This window comes from Lolium rigidum, chromosome 3, assembly GCF_022539505.1.
Source record: "Lolium rigidum isolate FL_2022 chromosome 3, APGP_CSIRO_Lrig_0.1, whole genome shotgun sequence".
NCBI classification, from domain to species: domain Eukaryota; kingdom Viridiplantae; phylum Streptophyta; class Magnoliopsida; order Poales; family Poaceae; genus Lolium; species Lolium rigidum.
In genome coordinates this window covers 327,779,140-327,796,223 of record NC_061510.1, presented here as the reverse complement: position 1 = coordinate 327,796,223, position 17,084 = coordinate 327,779,140, and the positions used below count along the sequence as shown (strand labels likewise).

At 46.5% G+C, this 17,084-nt stretch overlaps 1 protein-coding gene across 1 annotated transcript in view; it reads right to left on the bottom strand.

The window, feature by feature from the left end:
* Positions 1-754: 754 nt before the first annotated feature.
* LOC124697019 (cytochrome P450 71A1-like) overlaps positions 755-17,084 on the bottom strand; it is a 23,889-nt gene continuing 7,559 nt past the window's right edge. The window contains exons 2-3 of the mRNA XM_047229664.1: positions 1,476-2,473; positions 755-1,389 (exon numbers count right to left, since the gene is read on the bottom strand). Coding sequence (XP_047085620.1) covers positions 781-1,389; positions 1,476-2,473 — 1,607 coding nt within the window. The 3' untranslated portion in view covers positions 755-780. The remainder of the gene's footprint in view (positions 1,390-1,475; positions 2,474-17,084) is intronic.

Here is a 17,084-nt window from a genome sequence, read left to right as displayed (position 1 = left end):
TATCAACCCTAAAAATTTAATTTAATTTGAAATATGTAGCGACTCTCTTTTTGTTTACAAATTATCAACCCGGTGCCCCGTTATTTATCAACGGTAAATACAAATACCTGGCAACCCTAAAAAGTAAATTTTATTTAAAATATTTTAGCAATTTTTCTTATCTTACAACTTAAAAACAATACTTAATTTGAGTAGCAAGTGGTAGTTCATTTGAGTTGCAAGTGGATCTTCCCACCCGTTATTTTCCCCCTTAAAAACCACTGGCCCGAAAAAAGGAATTATAAAAATTAATCAAAAAGAACATGAATTACCGTACGAAATAACAACATAAAGGGAATTGCAAAAAAAGAGAATTGTCAAACGGGAATTGCAAATAAAGAGAATTGAAAGTATGCATCGTGCTGAAAAAAAAGAGCGAGATGCTCTGTGCATGCATGCAGACAACTTGTGAGAGCTAGCCTCATGTCGAATAGTTGGCTCATTAAATGCAAACCCATGAGATACTTTTATCGTCATATGCAGTATGAGCAGCTTCTTGCTATATGCAACTTGCAAGTGGGAACATGAGCTGTTAGTGTGAACACAAAGCTACATGTGAACGTAATTAAACACTACAAGACAAAATAGGGAATTGATTTCGCGCATGGCGCGAGCGCTGCCGCACAAGAAAACAGATCGCTCGAGCGATCAATTGCCAAGGAGGGAATTCGGCCAGCTAGATCATTACAAAATCCGATAAGGAACTAGACACGGATAAGCCAACAAGTGCAACAAGTTAATTCACGAAAACCGCGGTTTAGCAACAAGCGGCAGGCCGGACTTGAGGTGCACGGCGAGGCCGTTCACCTCGCGCATGTCCAGCGAAGTCCCGGCGGCCGGCGCCAAGTCGAAATTGTACAGCAAGCTCGCGAGCGCCATCTCCACGGTCGGCACGGCGAAGCCAACACCAGGGCATCCCCTACGCCCGGCGCCGAACGGTATGAGCTCGAAGTCCTGGCCCCTGTAGTCCACGGCGCTGTCGAGGAACCTCTCCGGCACAAACTCCTCCGCGCGATCCCACGTCGCCGGGTCCCGGCCGATGGCCCACGCGTTGATCACCACCCGTGTGCGCGCCGGGACGTGGTAGCCGAGTATCTCGGCGTCGTTGGGAGGCTCTCGTGGCACGAGGAGAGGGATCGGAGGGTGCAGACGCAGCGTCTCCTTGACCACGGCCTTGAGATAGCGTAGCTTGTCCAAGTGGTCCTCGGTGATGACGTGCTGGTCGGCGTCGCCGACGACCGCCCGGAGCTCGTCCTGGAGCTTCCTCATGCTGTGCGGGTGCGCGATGACCTCCGCAATGGCCCACTCCATCGCCGTGCTCGTGGTGTCCGTCCCCGCCGCGAACATGTCCTGCTCAGAAACATGTCAGCTACTACCCTCACCGGCCGCCCGGCGGACCGACCTCACGGCAGCAACGAGTAATCAAGAACGCGTACCAGGATAATAGCCTTGATTTCGACTGTGTCGAGCCGCATGCCAGCTTCGTTGTCCGTCTCGTTCACGTCCAACAGCACGTCCACGAAATCCCTATGATCGTCGCCGTCCTCTCCCGTCTGCCGGCCGGCTTGACGCCGACGGCGGTGGTCGTCGATGACCTTCTCGAGCACACCGTCGAGCGCCTCGAAAGTCCTTCTGATCTTGCCCTCCGTCCCCTTCACGGCGTCCACCCACCCCAGCCACGGCAGGAGCTCCCCCAGAGGCGCCGTGCCGAGCAGCTCCTCGAAGTCCGTGAACACCTTCCTCAGCACGCGTCCCTTGTCACCGTCGTCGTACAAGCCGCGCGCGCTCTCGTCCCCGAACGCGGCGCGCGAGACGACCGTGTTGGCGTAGGCGATAAGAGGCTCGCACAGGTCCACGACGGCGCCGCCCGGCCCCGCGGCACGGACACTCTCGACCAGCGCGGCGGCCTCCTCCTCCCGGACGCGGCGGAAGGAGAGGATGCGGAGCGGGCTGAGGAGGTGGACCACGCACACGCGGCGCGCCTGGCGCCAGTACTCGCCGTAGGGCGCGAACGCCACGTCCCGTCCGTAGAGGAGCCGCTCGGCCATGGCGCTCGGCGGCCGGCTCGCGAAGGCCAGGTCGCGGGTCCTCATCACCTCCTCCGCGGCGGCAGCCGAGGACACGAGCACGGCTGGCACGCGGCCGAGCCGGAGCAGCAGGACCGGGCCGTGCGCTGCGGCCAACGATCGGAGCGCACGGTGCGGCAGGGAGCCCAGGAGATGGAGGTGGCCAAGGAGCGGCATGCCGCGCGGCGACGGCGGCAGCTGCCTCCGCGTTCCATCGCTGCCGCTGCGCGGAGGAGTGGGCTTACGAAGGAGGTAGAAGAGAGATACGGTGAAGGCGAGGAGGAGCGCGAGTGCAACCAAGGCCATGGTCGTCTGGGCAAGCGTGCGTTCTGGCGCCGTACCCGCGACGCTCTGGTGAGTGCTACGGCCTGAATGGACCAGCTACAAGTGTCTAGCGACTGCTGATATTCACGTTCACTGCATGTATCAGTATCAGCTGTGTCGTCTTCAATTCAATCGATCTTTTGACGCCTTGACGGATGGTCGAAGTGGCATGTACTTGATCAAGGCGTCGACGGAAATATGCGGTGGGATTGACGTGTTGGATACAGCTGGAAATGGATCGAGATGTGTTGGATACTCGGTGCCAAGAGGAGAAACACAGGGAAAATTTTCTAGGGTTCACCTCTTTCAGACGACACACACTACCACCCTCTACTCTTGGAGAGCAGCAAACGTTTCGTGCATGTGATGTCCCGTGCATGTTTTGCATAGTGAATTTCACTCAATTTGATACTTTGAAATTCGTGTGTCAAGTTTCAACATGTTTCACAAATCTGAATCAGATTGATATGCCAAAAAAATCAAGTTGAATCTGTGCACGGGACCTCCTATGCACGGGACCAGTGGCGGAGCTTGAAACAATTTCATGGGAGGGCCACGCTAAAAGAAATCTGTTTTTCTAAACTATATCTTGATTACTTAATTTTTTTTGTACCTATCGATGTTGAAATTTGCAAAATTGAAGAACTGGTTCTATTAAAAAAACAATTGTCTGCGTTATCAAATTGCTAAGTGCTAACCAAAATTTGGGAAAAGAAAAAAATACATGAGAAGGAAACTTGGAGAAGAGTTGGGGCTCGATTCAATCGCCGCGTTGCTTGCCAGCCGGTGAACCTCTGGCCGGTTGTTGTGCTCGTGGGGTGCGGCCGCACCTGTGGCTGCGGTCATCCCTGGCTGCCTGTGGCTATGGCTGGCGGCGCGATGCTGCCTTCTGTTCTTGCCTACTCGATAATACTCCGGAGGAGTAATCCATCACGGAGGGGGGAAGAAGTAGGGGACCATAGGGCGGAGTGTCATCGGGACGGTGGTATTAGGTTACCCTGCTTCGGAACAGGCTGCACAAAGGCATTGATAAGGGAGATCCCAGCAGATCCACCTAGGTTGATGTCCGATCTTTCACAGCGAGAACCTGGGGTAGAGAATCCTCCCAACAACGCGATGAACGCAGCCTGGAGAAGAGGGAACGAATACAGCAAGCAACGGATCGATGAACGATACGCCTCAAACCAAGAGCTAGATAATCCTTGATGAACACAAGAACCTTCGCAGCGGATATAATAGATAACGGCAGCGCCGTACCCCCGGAGGGATGATACACGTGAACACACGCAATCTAGGTATAACCTAACTTTAGTCTAAACTTGTTCTTTCCTAAACCCTAACCGTGCCATCTCCTTATATGAGAGGGAGAGGTGGCAGGCCGGCCCCCTTATTGGGCCTAACCTAGTTTGACTTGGGCAGGCCCAAGTCAAACAGACTCTATTAAAACCCTAGATGGCCCACAGCATGACCTGGCTACATTATTATCTCCTAATAACAAGATTATAATAAACTACTGGTACAACCTTAGACCCAAATATCATATCAATGGCTGTCCTAGAGTACCGAGGCCCGGATATCCATATCATCTCTCCCCTTCTTCAAGAAGCGTTGTCCCCAACGCGTGAGGGTCTTCTGGAAAAAGGTGACGTGATATGAACATGACACGTCCTCGCCGTCCTCAAGTCTTGCTTCCCTTCCACACCACATCCTCCCTCGCGGCCTTCTCGACTTGATACAGCACTTGGCGCCTCCTTTCTTCTCCACATGAGCTTGGCCTTCGGCGCCAATTCCTTCTTCTTGCGAGGTTTTGATGGACCCTTGTGTCGCTGCACATGACCCTGCACAAGATGTGTAATTCCTGGGCCACATAGATGTCTCACACGTCCATCCTTGCCTCGATGCATCCGCGGTGTCGCGGAAAACTGGACTGCAGTACTCCTAGCACGGTAGTGCCGCTGCCCACTGTCTCCACTGACGCGCTCGCCTCCCACTCCTCCCACGCGCATCTGCGCCATATGTACTGAATCACCATCAGCACAAACATCATCAGTCTGCATACTAGCATCAACACAAACTGGAACTGTAGCACATGTTGTAACATCCACATCAACAACAAGTGTAGCTGCATCCGGCTTGTCACCAACAAGAACTGGCTTGTCATCTACAGGCATGGCTGAAACATCACCAATATCGATGCTTGGAACATCATGCACCTCTAGCTGCACTTTAGGCTTGTGCAACTTCTCCTTACGCATCACTAACTCCACATCGGACTTGATATGATTATCACCCATAGGCTTCAAAGTCCGCTGTTTGCCACCATGCATAAAAGAATATGTATTTGCTCGCCCAGCATGTGTCACATTGCGATCATACTGCCAAGGACGCCCAAGTAGCAATCCACACACCTCCAATGGAAACACATCGCAATCGATCTCATCAACATAATCATCAACTGTAAATGGCACACGCACCTTATGAGTAATCTTCAGCATACCACAGCTATTCAACCACTCAAGACGTTTAGGTTCAGGAAGACGCCATGTAGACAACCCCAATGCTGCCACCATCGCCTTGCTAATGCCATTAGTACAGCTACCACCATCAACCATCAACTTGCAAGCCTTGCCCTTGATAAAGCACTGAGTCTGAAACAAACTCCACGCTGAACCTTGTCAACTGTCTTGCAAGCATCACCTTGTACCTTCTTGAGTTGCATATTCAGCCCGCTCAATGGTACATTCTCCTCAACAGTCACAGTAGCGCTCTTGGTATCAGAGCCAGGTTTCCTCTCCTCAACCTTAGTGACTGTTGGTAGTGGAACAATCTCCTGAATAGGAACTATGCACTTGTCCACTTCCTCTATTGCATGCACAACTCTGGACGGCTGCTCACTCTCCTCCACATATGGTACCACGAAACCACTACGAAGAAAAGTTTTGTAGTCTTCCCAAGTTTCAGCAAATTCACCTCTGTCCACCGCATTCTCCCAGCAACGTTCCAATGCCTCGTCCACACGCCGTATAGCAAGATAAAAGGCATAAGAACTATTGAACTTCCTTTTGTATGTGCGGCATGATGGCGTGTATTTCACACGTTCGTTGGGCAACCCCAAGAGGAAGGTATGATGCGCACAGCAGCAAGTTTTCCCTCGGAAAGAAACCAAGGTTTATCGAACCGGGAGGAGCCAAGAAGCACGTTGAAGGTTGATGGCGGCGGGATGTAGTGCGGCGCAACACCGGAGATTCCGGCGCCAACGTGGAACCTGCACAACACAACCAAAGTACTTTGCCCCAACGAAACGGTGAGGTTGTCAATCTCACCGGCTTGCTTGTAACAAAGGATTAACCGTATTGTGTGGAAGATGATTGTTTGCGAGAGAAAACGGTAAAACAAGTATTGCAGCAAGATTTGTATTTCGGTATTAAAAGAATGGACCGGGGTCCACGAGTTCACTAGAGGTGTCTCTCCCATAAGATAAAAGCATGTTGGGTGAACAAATTACGGTCGGGCAATTGACAAATAGAGAGGGCATAACAATGCACATACATGACATGATAAGTATAGTGAGATTTAATTGGGCATTACGACAAAGTACATAGACCGCCATCCAAGCTGCATCTATGCCTAAAAAGTCCACCTTCGGGTTATCATCCGAACCCCTTCCGGTATTAAGTTGCAAAGCAACGAGACAATTGCATTAAGTATGGTGCGTAATGTAATCAACAACTACATCCTCGGACATAGCGCCAATGTTTTATCCCTAGTGGCAACGGCACAACACAACCTTAGAACTTTACATCACTTGTCCCGAGTGTCAATGCGGGCATGAACCCACTATCGAGCATAAATACTCCCTCTTGGAGTTAAAAGTAAAAACTTGGCCAGAGCCTCTACTAGTAACGGAGAGCATGCAAGATCATAAACAACACATATGTAATAACTTGATAATTAACATGACATGGTATTCTCTATCCATCGGATCCCGACAAACACAACATAGAGTATTACCGATAGATGATCTTGATCATGTTAGGCAGCTCACAAGATCCAACAATGAAGCACAATGAGGAGAAGACAACCATCTAGCTCCTGCTATGGACCCATAGTCCAGGGGTGAACTACTCACTCATCACTCCGGAGGCGACCATGGCGGTGTAGAGTCCTCCGGGAGATGAATCCCCTCTCCCGGCGGGGTGCGGGAGGAGATCTCCAGAATCCCCCGAGATGGGATCGGCGGCGGCGGCGTCTCGGTGGGTTTTCCGTATCGTGGTTTTTCGCCTCGGGGGTTTCGCGACGGAGGCTTTAAGTAGGCGGAAGGGCGAGTCGGGGGCCGGACGAGGGGCCCACACCATAGGGCGGCGCGGGCCCCCTTGGCCGCGCCGCCTTGTGGTGTCGCCACCTCGTGGCCCCACTTCGTATGTTCTTCGGTCTTCGGAAGCTCCGTGGAAAAATAGGCCCGTGGGTCTTCGTTTCGTCCAATTCCGAGAATATTTCGTTACTAGGATTTACTGAAACCAAAAACAGCGAGAAAACGAGAGCGGCACTTCGGCATCTTGTTAATAGGTTAGTTCCGAGAAAATGCACGAATATGACATAAAGTGTGCATAAAACATGTAGGTATCATCAATAATATGGCATAGAACATAAGAAATTATCGATACGTCGGAGACGTATCAAGCATCCCCAAGCTTAGTTACTGCTCGTCCCGAGCGAGGTAAAACGATAACAAAGATAATTTCTGAAGTGATATGCCATCATAACCTTGATCATACTATTTGTAAACATATGTAGTGAATGCAGCGATCAAAACAATGGTAATGACATGAGTAAACAAGTGAATCATAAAGCAAAGACTTTTCATGAATAGTACTTCAAGACAAGTATTAATAAGTCTTGCATAAGAGTTAACTCATAAAGCAATAAATCAAAGTAAAGGCATTGAAGCAACACAAAGGAAGATTAAGTTTCAGCGGTTGCTTTCAACTTGTAACATGTATATCTCATGGATAATTGTCAACATAGAGTAATATAACAAGTACAATATGCAAGTATGTAGGAATCAATGCACGGTTCACACAAGTGTTTGCTTCTTGAGGTGGAGAGAGATAGGTGAAGCTGACTCAACATAAAAGTAAAAGAATGGTCCTTCAAAGAGGAAAGCATCGATTGCTATATTTGTGCTAGAGCTTTTATTTTGAAAACATGAAACAATTTTGTCAACGGTAGTAATAAAGCATATGAGTTATGTACATTATATCTTACAAGTTGCAAGTCTCATGCATAGTATACTAATAGTGCCCGCACCTTGTCCTAATTAACTTGGACTACCGGATCTTTGCAATGCACATGTTTTGACCAAGTGTCACAATGGGGTACCTCCATGCCGCTTGTACAAAGGTCTAAGGAGAAAGCTCGCATTTTGGATTTCTCGCTTTTGATTATTCTCAACTTAGACATCCATACCGGGACAACATGGACAACGAGATAATGGACTCCTCTTTAATGCATAAGCATGTGGCAACAATTATTATTCTCATATGAGATTGAGGATATATGTCCAAAGCTGAAACTTCCACCATGAATCATGGCTTTAGTTAGCGGCCCAAAGTTCTTCTCTAACAATATGCATGCTCCAACCATGAAGGTGGTAGATCTCTCTTGCTTCGGACAAGACGGACATGCATAGCAACTCACATGATATCCAACAAAGAATAGTTGATGGCGTCCCCGAAACATGGTTATCGCACAACAAGCAACTTAATAAGAGATAAAGTGCATAAGTACATATTCAATACCACAATAGTTTTTAAGCTATTTGTCCCATGAGCTATATATTGCAAAGGTGAATGATGGAATTTTAAAGGTAGCACTCAAGCAATTTACTTTGGAATGGCGGATAAATACCATGTAGTAGGTAGGTATGGTGGACACAAATGGCATAGTGGTTGGCTCAAGTATTTTGGATGCATGAGAAGTATTCCCTCTCGATACAAGGTTTAGGCTAGCAAGGTTATTTGAAACAAACACAAGGATGAACGGTACAGCAAAACTCACATAAAAGACATATGGTAAACATTATAAGACTCCATACCGTCTTCCTTGTTGTTCAAAACTCAATACTAGATGTTATCTAGACTCTAGAGAAACTAAATATGCAAACCAAATTAACAAGCTCTAAGTATTTCTTCATTAATGGGTGCAAAGTATATGATGCAAGAGCTTAAACATGAGCACAACAATTGCCAAGTATCAAATTATCCAAGACATTATAGCAATTTACTACATGTATCATTTTCCAATTCCAACCATATAACAATTTAACGAAGAAGAAACTTCGCCATGAATACTATGAGTAGAGCCTAAGGACATATTTGTCCATATGCTACAGCGGAGCGTGTCTCTCTCCCATAAAGTGAATGCTAGGATCCATTTTATTCAAACAAAACAAAAAACAAAAACAAACCGACGCTCCAAGCAAAGTGCATAAGATGTGACGGAATAAAAATATAGTTTCGGGGGAGGAACCTGATAATGTTGTCGATGAAGAAGGGGATGCCTTGGGCATCCCCAAGCTTAGACGCTTGAGTCTTCTTAGAATATGCGGGGGTGAACCACCGGGGCATCCCCAAGCTTAGAACTTTCACTCTCCTTGATCATATTGCATCATACTCCTCTCTTGATCCTTGAAAACTTCCTCCACACCAAACTCGAAACAACTCATTAGAGGGTTAGTGCATAATAAAAATTCACATGTTCAGAGGTGACACAATCATTCTTAACACTTCTGGACATTGCATAAAACTACTTGGACATTAGTGGATCAAAGAAATTCATCCAACATAGCAAAAGAGGCAATGCGAAATAAAAGACAGAATCTGTCAAAACAGAACAGTCCGTAAAGATGGATTTTATTAGGCCACCAGACTTGCTCAAACGAAAATGCTCAAATTGAATGAAAGTTGCGTACATATCTGAGGATCATGCTCGTAAATTGGCTTAATTTTCTGAGCTACCTACGGGGAGATAGACCCAGATTCGTGACAGCAAAGAAATGCTGGAACTGCGCGGTAATCCAAATCTAGTACTTACTTTTCTATCAAAGACTTTACTTGGCACAACAAAACATAAAACTAAGATAAGGAGAGGTTGCTACAGTAGTAAACAACTTCCAAGACACAAATATAAAACAAAAATACTGTAGTAAAAACATGGGTTGTCTCCCATAAGCGCTTTTCTTTAACGCCTTTCGGCTAGGCGCGAAAGTGTATCTCAAGTATTATCAAGAGATGGTGTGTCAACCTTACCTTGGGCTTTACCCTTACCTTTCTTATTGTTTTTCTTTCCCTTTGATTTAGGAAATATATGATTTCCCCCTGGTATAGAGGTGAATTTCAGAGTGCCTTCTCCCACATCAATGACTGCTCCCAATAGTTTCAACAGGGATCTCCCGAGTATGATTTTTCTGTTTCAATAACAAGATAATCAATGGATATTGTTCTTCCAAGAATGGTTGTATGCACACTGCGGCTATTCCCTTAGGAATTATAATAGAGTTATCAATGAGAGTTATTTCTTCTCCTCCTTCATCGACTCCCCAAAGTTTCAAAGATTTATAAATGCTTTCAGGCATAAGGAAAAATTTATACATAATATCACAGTAGGCATGAAGAGTTCGATCACCGATAACAATTTTAACAGTAGGATCCCACAATGAAAGTTTAGAATTCACTAAAACTTGTTCAAGACGATTACGAACGTGGCAATAGTTATCATCCAGGCGAGATGTACTTATCTCGAGATTGTTTAATCTACTATATATGCTAGTGAGGGCTGAATCAAAGTTATTAGCTGAATCATGTGATGCAACCAACTTCTTTATGGCATTAAAAGCTTGATCCCCATTACAATGGAGGAAATCTCCTCCCACTAAAGTATCCAAAGCATATCTATAGCGAACCATAAGACCAAAATAAAAATTACTAAGGAGCAAACTTAGAGTCATTTGAGGTTCAGTTTTACGATAAGAAGTAAAAATTCTAGACCAAGCATCCTTAAAACTCTCCTCATCCCCTTGTTTAAAAGTGAAGACTAATTCTTCAGGCGAAGAAGTAACAGGCTCAGAGCTAGACATGGTAACAAAAGTAACTAAATATTTTTTGTATTTTTAATATAGAGTGCAAGACAATAAATAAAGCAAACTAAATAAAGTAAATGCAAGTAAACTAATTTTTTTTGTGTTTTTGATATAGCAAACAAGACAGTAAATAAAGTAAAACTAGCAACTAATTTTTTTTGTGTTTTGATATAATGCAGCAAACAAAGTAGTAAATAAAATAAAGCAAGACAAAAACAAAGTAAAGAGATTGAGAAGTGGAGACTCCCCTTGCAGCGTGTCTTGATCTCCCCGGCAACGGCGCCATAAAATATGCTTGATGGCGTGTATTTCACACGTTCGTTGGGCAACCCCAAGAGGAAGGTATGATGCGCACAGCAGCAAGTTTTCCCTCAGAAAGAAACCAAGGTTTATCGAACCAGGAGGAGCCAAGAAGCACGTTGAAGGTTGATGGCGGCGGGATGTAGTGCGGCGCAACACCGGAGATTCGGCGCCAACGTGGAACCTGCACAACACAACCAAAGTACTTTGCCCCAACGAAACGAGTGAGGTTGTCAATCTCACCAGGCTTGCTGTAACAAAGGATTAGCCGTATTGTGTGGAAGATGATTGTTTGCGAGAGAAAACGGTAAAACAAGTATTGCAGCAGATTTGTATTTCGGTATTAAAAGAATGGACCGGGGTCCACGAGTTCACTAGAGGTGTCTCTCCCATAAGATAAAAGCATGTTGGGTGAACAAATTACGGTCGGGCAATTGACAAATAGAGAGGGCATAACAATGCACATACATGACATGATAAGTATAGTGAGATTTAATTGGGCATTACGACAAAGTACATAGACCGCCATCCAGCTGCATCTATGCCTAAAAAGTCCACCTTCGAGGTTATCATCCGAACCCCTTCCGGTATTAAGTTGCAAAGCAACGAGACAATTGCATTAAGTATGGTGCGTAATGTAATCAATAACTACATCCTCGGACATAGCGATCAATGTTTTATCCCTAGTGGCAACAACACAACACAACCTTAGAACTTTACGTCACTTGTCCCGAGTGTCAATGCGGGCATGAACCCACTATCGAGCATAAATACTCCCTCTTGGAGTTAAAAGTAAAAAACTTGGCCGAGCCTCTACTAGTAACGGAGAGCATGCAAGATCATAAACAACACATATGTAATAACTTGATAATTAACATGACATGGTATTCTCTATCCATCGGATCCCGACAAACACAACATAGAGTATTACGGATAGATGATCTTGATCATGTTAGGCAGCTCACAAGATCCAACAATGAAGCACAATGAGGAGAAGACAACCATCTAGCTCTTGCTATGGACCCATAGTCCAGGGGTGAACTACTCACTCATCACTCCGGAGGCGACCATGGCGGTGTAGAGTCCTCCGGGAGATGAATCCCCTCTCCGGCAGGGTGCCGGAGGAGATCTCCAGAATCCCCGAGATGGGATCGGCGGCGGCGGCGTCTCGGTAAGGTTTTCCGTATCGTGGTTTTTCGCCTCGGGGGTTTCGCGACGGAGGCTTTAAGTAGGCGGAAGGGCAGAGTCGGGGGCCGGACGAGGGGCCACACCATAGGGCGGCGCGGGCCCCGCTTGGCCGCGCCGCCTTGTGGTGTCGCCACCTCGTGGCCCCACTTCGTATGTTCTTCGGTCTTACGGAAGCTCCGTGGAAAAATAGGCCCCTGGGTCTTCGTTTCGTCCAATTCGAGAATATTTCGTTACTAGGATTTACGAAACCAAAAACGGCGAGAAAACGAGAGCGGCACTTCGGCATCTTGTTAATAGGTTAGTTCCAGAAAATGCACGAATATGACATAAAGTGTGCATAAAACATGTAGGTATCATCAATAATATGGCATAGAATATAAGAAATTATCGATACGTCGGAGACGTATCACGGCATCGAGCAAAACCCAATTCCATGTTCCTCTCCCAATCTTCATACTCCTGAACTGTCGCAAGATGGTGTAGATACCAACGAAGACTGGATGGCGGACGCTGTTCTCCCTTCAAGCAATCCAGATAGTCATTGAAAACTTTACTAGATTTCGTCGGAAGAGGACATCTCATGCCCAGAACATCGCCTGGAAACGAAGTAGCATCATCAGTAGCAACAGCAAATTTCGCCGGAGAAACATCAGAAACAGCAGCAGGCTTCCCGGCCCAGCACCCGGCCGAACTGGCCTGGGAACCGGCTGAACCGGCCCAGGGCCCGGTTAGACCGGCCTCCAGACCGGCCAGCCCGGTCCCTGGCCCGGTTGACCGTTCGCCAACCGGATGCGTCGTACCGGAGCCCAACCGGACGAATTTTTGCGAACTTCCCGGTTTGCCGCCCGGTTGACCGGATGCCACGCCAGCACCGGCCCGGTTGACCGGATTCCAGACCGGATTTTTCCTGGTCGCGAAAGTTCGTCTTCTTCCCGATGCTGGTCGCGATTTTTCGCGATTTTGACCTCCGAAACAGCCATGGATGACCTCCAAACCGCACCAAACAACGCCAAACTTCCTCCAACCAACCTCCTTCGACCGAGAGCCAAACTCCTCCGATCTTAGAGCTAATCTTCTCTGATGCAAACCGATCAAAGAGATCGATCAACAACACCTCGCCGTGAGCAACCCAGAAAGCTGATACCACATGATGTGGGAGATCCCAGCAGATCCACCTAGGTTGATGCCCGATCTTTCACAGCGAGAACCTGGGGTAGAGAATCCTCCCAACAATGCGATGAACGCAGCCTGGAGAAGAGGGAACGAATCCAGCAAGCAACGGATCGATGAACGATAGGCCTCAAACCAAGAGCTAGATAATCCTTGATGAACACAAGAACCTTCGCAGCGGATATAATAGATAACGGCAATCGCCGTACCCGGAGGGATGATACACGTGAACACACGCAATCTAGGTATAACCTAACTTTAGTCTAAACTTGTTCTTTCCTAAACCCTAACCGTGCCATCTCCTTATATGAGAGGGAGAGGTGGCAGGCCGGCCCCCTTATTGGGCCTAACCTAGTTCGACTTGGGCAGGCCCAAGTCAAACAGACTCTATTAAAACCCTAGATAGCCCACAGCATGACATGGCTACATTATTATCTCCTAATAACAAGATTATAATAAACTACTGGTACAACCTTAGACCCAAATATCATATCAATGGCTGTCCTAGAGTACCGAGGCCCGGATATCCATATCATCTCTCCCCTTCTTCAAGAAGCGTTGTCCCCAACGCGTGAGGGTCTTCTGGAAAAAGGTGACGTGATATGAACATGACACGTCCTCACCGTCCTCAAGTCTTGCTTGCCTTCCACACCACATCCCCCCTCGCGGCCTTCTCGACTTGATACAGCACTTGGCGCCTCCTTTCTTCTCCACATGAGCTTGGCCTTCGGCGCCAATTCCTTCTTCTTGCGAGGTTTTGATGGACCCTTGTGTCGCTGCACATGACCACTGCACAAGATGTGTAATTCCTGGACCACATAGATGTCTCACACGTCCATCCTTGCCTCGATGCATCCGCGGTGTCGCGGAAAAGCTGGACCGACGATGCTCCTAGCACGGTAGTGCCGGCTGCCCACTTGTCTCCACGCGACGCGCTCGCCTCCCACTCCTCCCACGCGCATCTGCGCCATATGTACTGAATCACCATCAACACAAACATCATCAGTCTGCATACTAGCATCAACACAAACTGGAACTGTAGCACATGCTGTAACATCCACATCAACAACAAGTGTAGCTGCATCCGGCTTGTCACCAACAAGAACTGGCTTGTCATCTACAGGCATGGCTGAAACATCACCAATATCGATGAACAGGCTGCACAGAGGCATTGATAAGGGAGATCCCAGCAGATCCACCTAGGTTGATGTCCGATCTTTCACAGCGAGAACCTGGGGTAGAGAATCCTCCCAACAACGCGATGAACGCAGCCTGGAGAAGAGGGAACAAATCCAGCAAGCAACGGATCGATGAACGATACGCCTCAAACCAAGAGCTAGATAATCCTTGATGAACACAAGAACCTTCGCAGCGGATATAATAGATAACGGCAGCGCCGTACCCCCGGAGGGATGATACACGTGAACACACGCAATCTAGGTATAACCTAACTTTAGTCTAAACTTGTTCTATCCTAAACCCTAGCCGTGCCATCTCCTTATATGAGAGGGAGAGGTGGCCGGCCGCCCCTTATTGGGCCTAACCTAGTTCGACTTAGGCAGGCCCAAGTCAAACAGACTCTATTAAAACCCTAGATGGCCCACAGCATGACCTGGCTACATTATTATCTCCTAATAACAAGATTATAATAAACTACTGGTACAACCTTAGACCCAAATATCATATCAGTGGCTGTCCTAGAGTACCAGGCTCTGATACCACATGATAAGGGAGATCCCAGCAGATCCACCTAGGTTGATGCCCGATCTTTCACAGCGAGAACCTGGGGTAGAGAATCCTCCCAACAACGCGATGAACGCAACCTGGAGAAGAGGGAACGAATCCAGCAAGCAACGGATCGATGAACGATACGCCTCAAACCAAGAGCTAGATAATCCTTGATGAACACAAGAACCTTCGCAGCGGATATAATAGATAACGGCGGCGCCGTGCCCGGAGGGATGATACACGTGAACACACGCAATCTAGGTATAACCTAACTTTAGTCTAAACTTGTTCTTTCCTAAACCCTAACCGTGCCATCTCCTTATATGAGAGGGAGAGGTGGGCGGCCGGCCCCCTTATTGGGCCTAACCTAGTTCGACTTGGACAGGCTCAAGTCAAACAGACTCTATTAAAACCCTAGATGGCCCACATCATGACCTGGCTACATTATTATCTCCTAATAACAAGATTATAATAAACTACTGGTACAACCTTAGACTCAAATATCATATCAATGGCTGTCCTAGAGTACCAGGCCCGGATATCCATATCAGGCATGGCCTATTGTTGCTTGTCTGGAATTATCTGGGCGCTTGCGCGTTGTTACAACTAGATGATACCCCGCGCGTTGCGGCGGGATTATTTAGCGATGCATAAATTTTAAAATAAAAATTAATATATGTATATATATATATATATATATATATATATATATATATAGCTTTATGAAAGATTGCATGTAAAGCAGCGCTGCATTTTATTATTCAAAAGGCGGTAAAAAACATATTTCATGATCTCAATACTTGATGAGTGCATTGGTAACTATTCATTGTCTTTGTAGATATTTTTTTCATCGAAAATGATAGGCCTAACATGTCGCTTCCCATTTTTGTTGTATTCAATCGGGAAGAACGTATGATCTGATCCAAGTACGCTTGTGATGTCAGCACGTGAAGGCCCTCCTTGTTCTCTTCTTGTAAGTTAGGTGCAAGGGTCGTATCATTTACTTGAGTTTTTCTATTCCCTCTATATACATCTTCCTCGTTCTATTTGTCTATTAGCTGAAGAAGGAAGTACATACGCGGCAGGCCTCATTGGTGTGCTCTGTAGAAAGGAATGTACATGATGTTAACGATGTGAAATATAAACAAAAATTTATTGTTAGCTGAGCAGAAGTTATCTTGCCTCCTTGTTGCTCAATTGATGGGAGAAGTGTGTGTGTGTTCAAAGTCATATCTGTATTTTGATATGGACCCAAATGAATTGGTATTGTTCTTGTTATATAGAGGCATGTTCTGGTGCGTAAAATTTTGCAAGGTGTTATTACGGCAGCATTAAAATGGACTTTTGCCAAAATTATAAGAGAGTTTTCAAGTATTGATTAGGTATTTTGTCTTAACTGATATCTTTTTTCCTAGAAGAACAACAACTGTACTTATGGTCTGCACGCACCAAATGCTCACGATACCCAGGGAAATTTCCAACCCAAGGTATAAAGATGGCAGTAGAGTTGTTGCCTTTTGAGGGATGATGATGATGGCCGCTTGAGGCACATGTTTTGGTCAGCAGCTTCCTCTAGGGTGCAAAACCACTCAATATTCCAAAGTGTTTCTTGTACGTTACAACAGCAGAAAATAGAAAATACATAAAAATATATCCATCCTATTTGTTGATTTTCTTTGAGGATAAATGGCAGGAGCTGCGTGCCTTTGCATTATAGAAGATATGTTGATATTTGCATGACTGATGTAGATGATTCCTCATTTAATCGTCCACGTACTGGTTCTTCTTCTGTAGATGTTGTAGTTTGATCAAATATAAAGCACACGGCATCTAAAATAATATAACTTTTGAAGAGACATAATGACCCTGACTAACCTCTATTCTTAAGCTGCGCACGCTGGCGCTATTATCGGAAGAAGCACAATGGTCGTCCAGGACTCTGTAAAACAGGATGCCTACCAGTATGACTCGTAGGATTTTCCAAATTTCCAGAGCTATCCATCTATGCAACTTCTCACAGGTTAATTGAGAAGAATCAGGTACTACTGTTCTAGTACTTTGACGGACGATTGCCGGGGAGCAAATTACAGTGTAACTAATCAATTCAGGGCAAATTCCAGGGTACAAATATA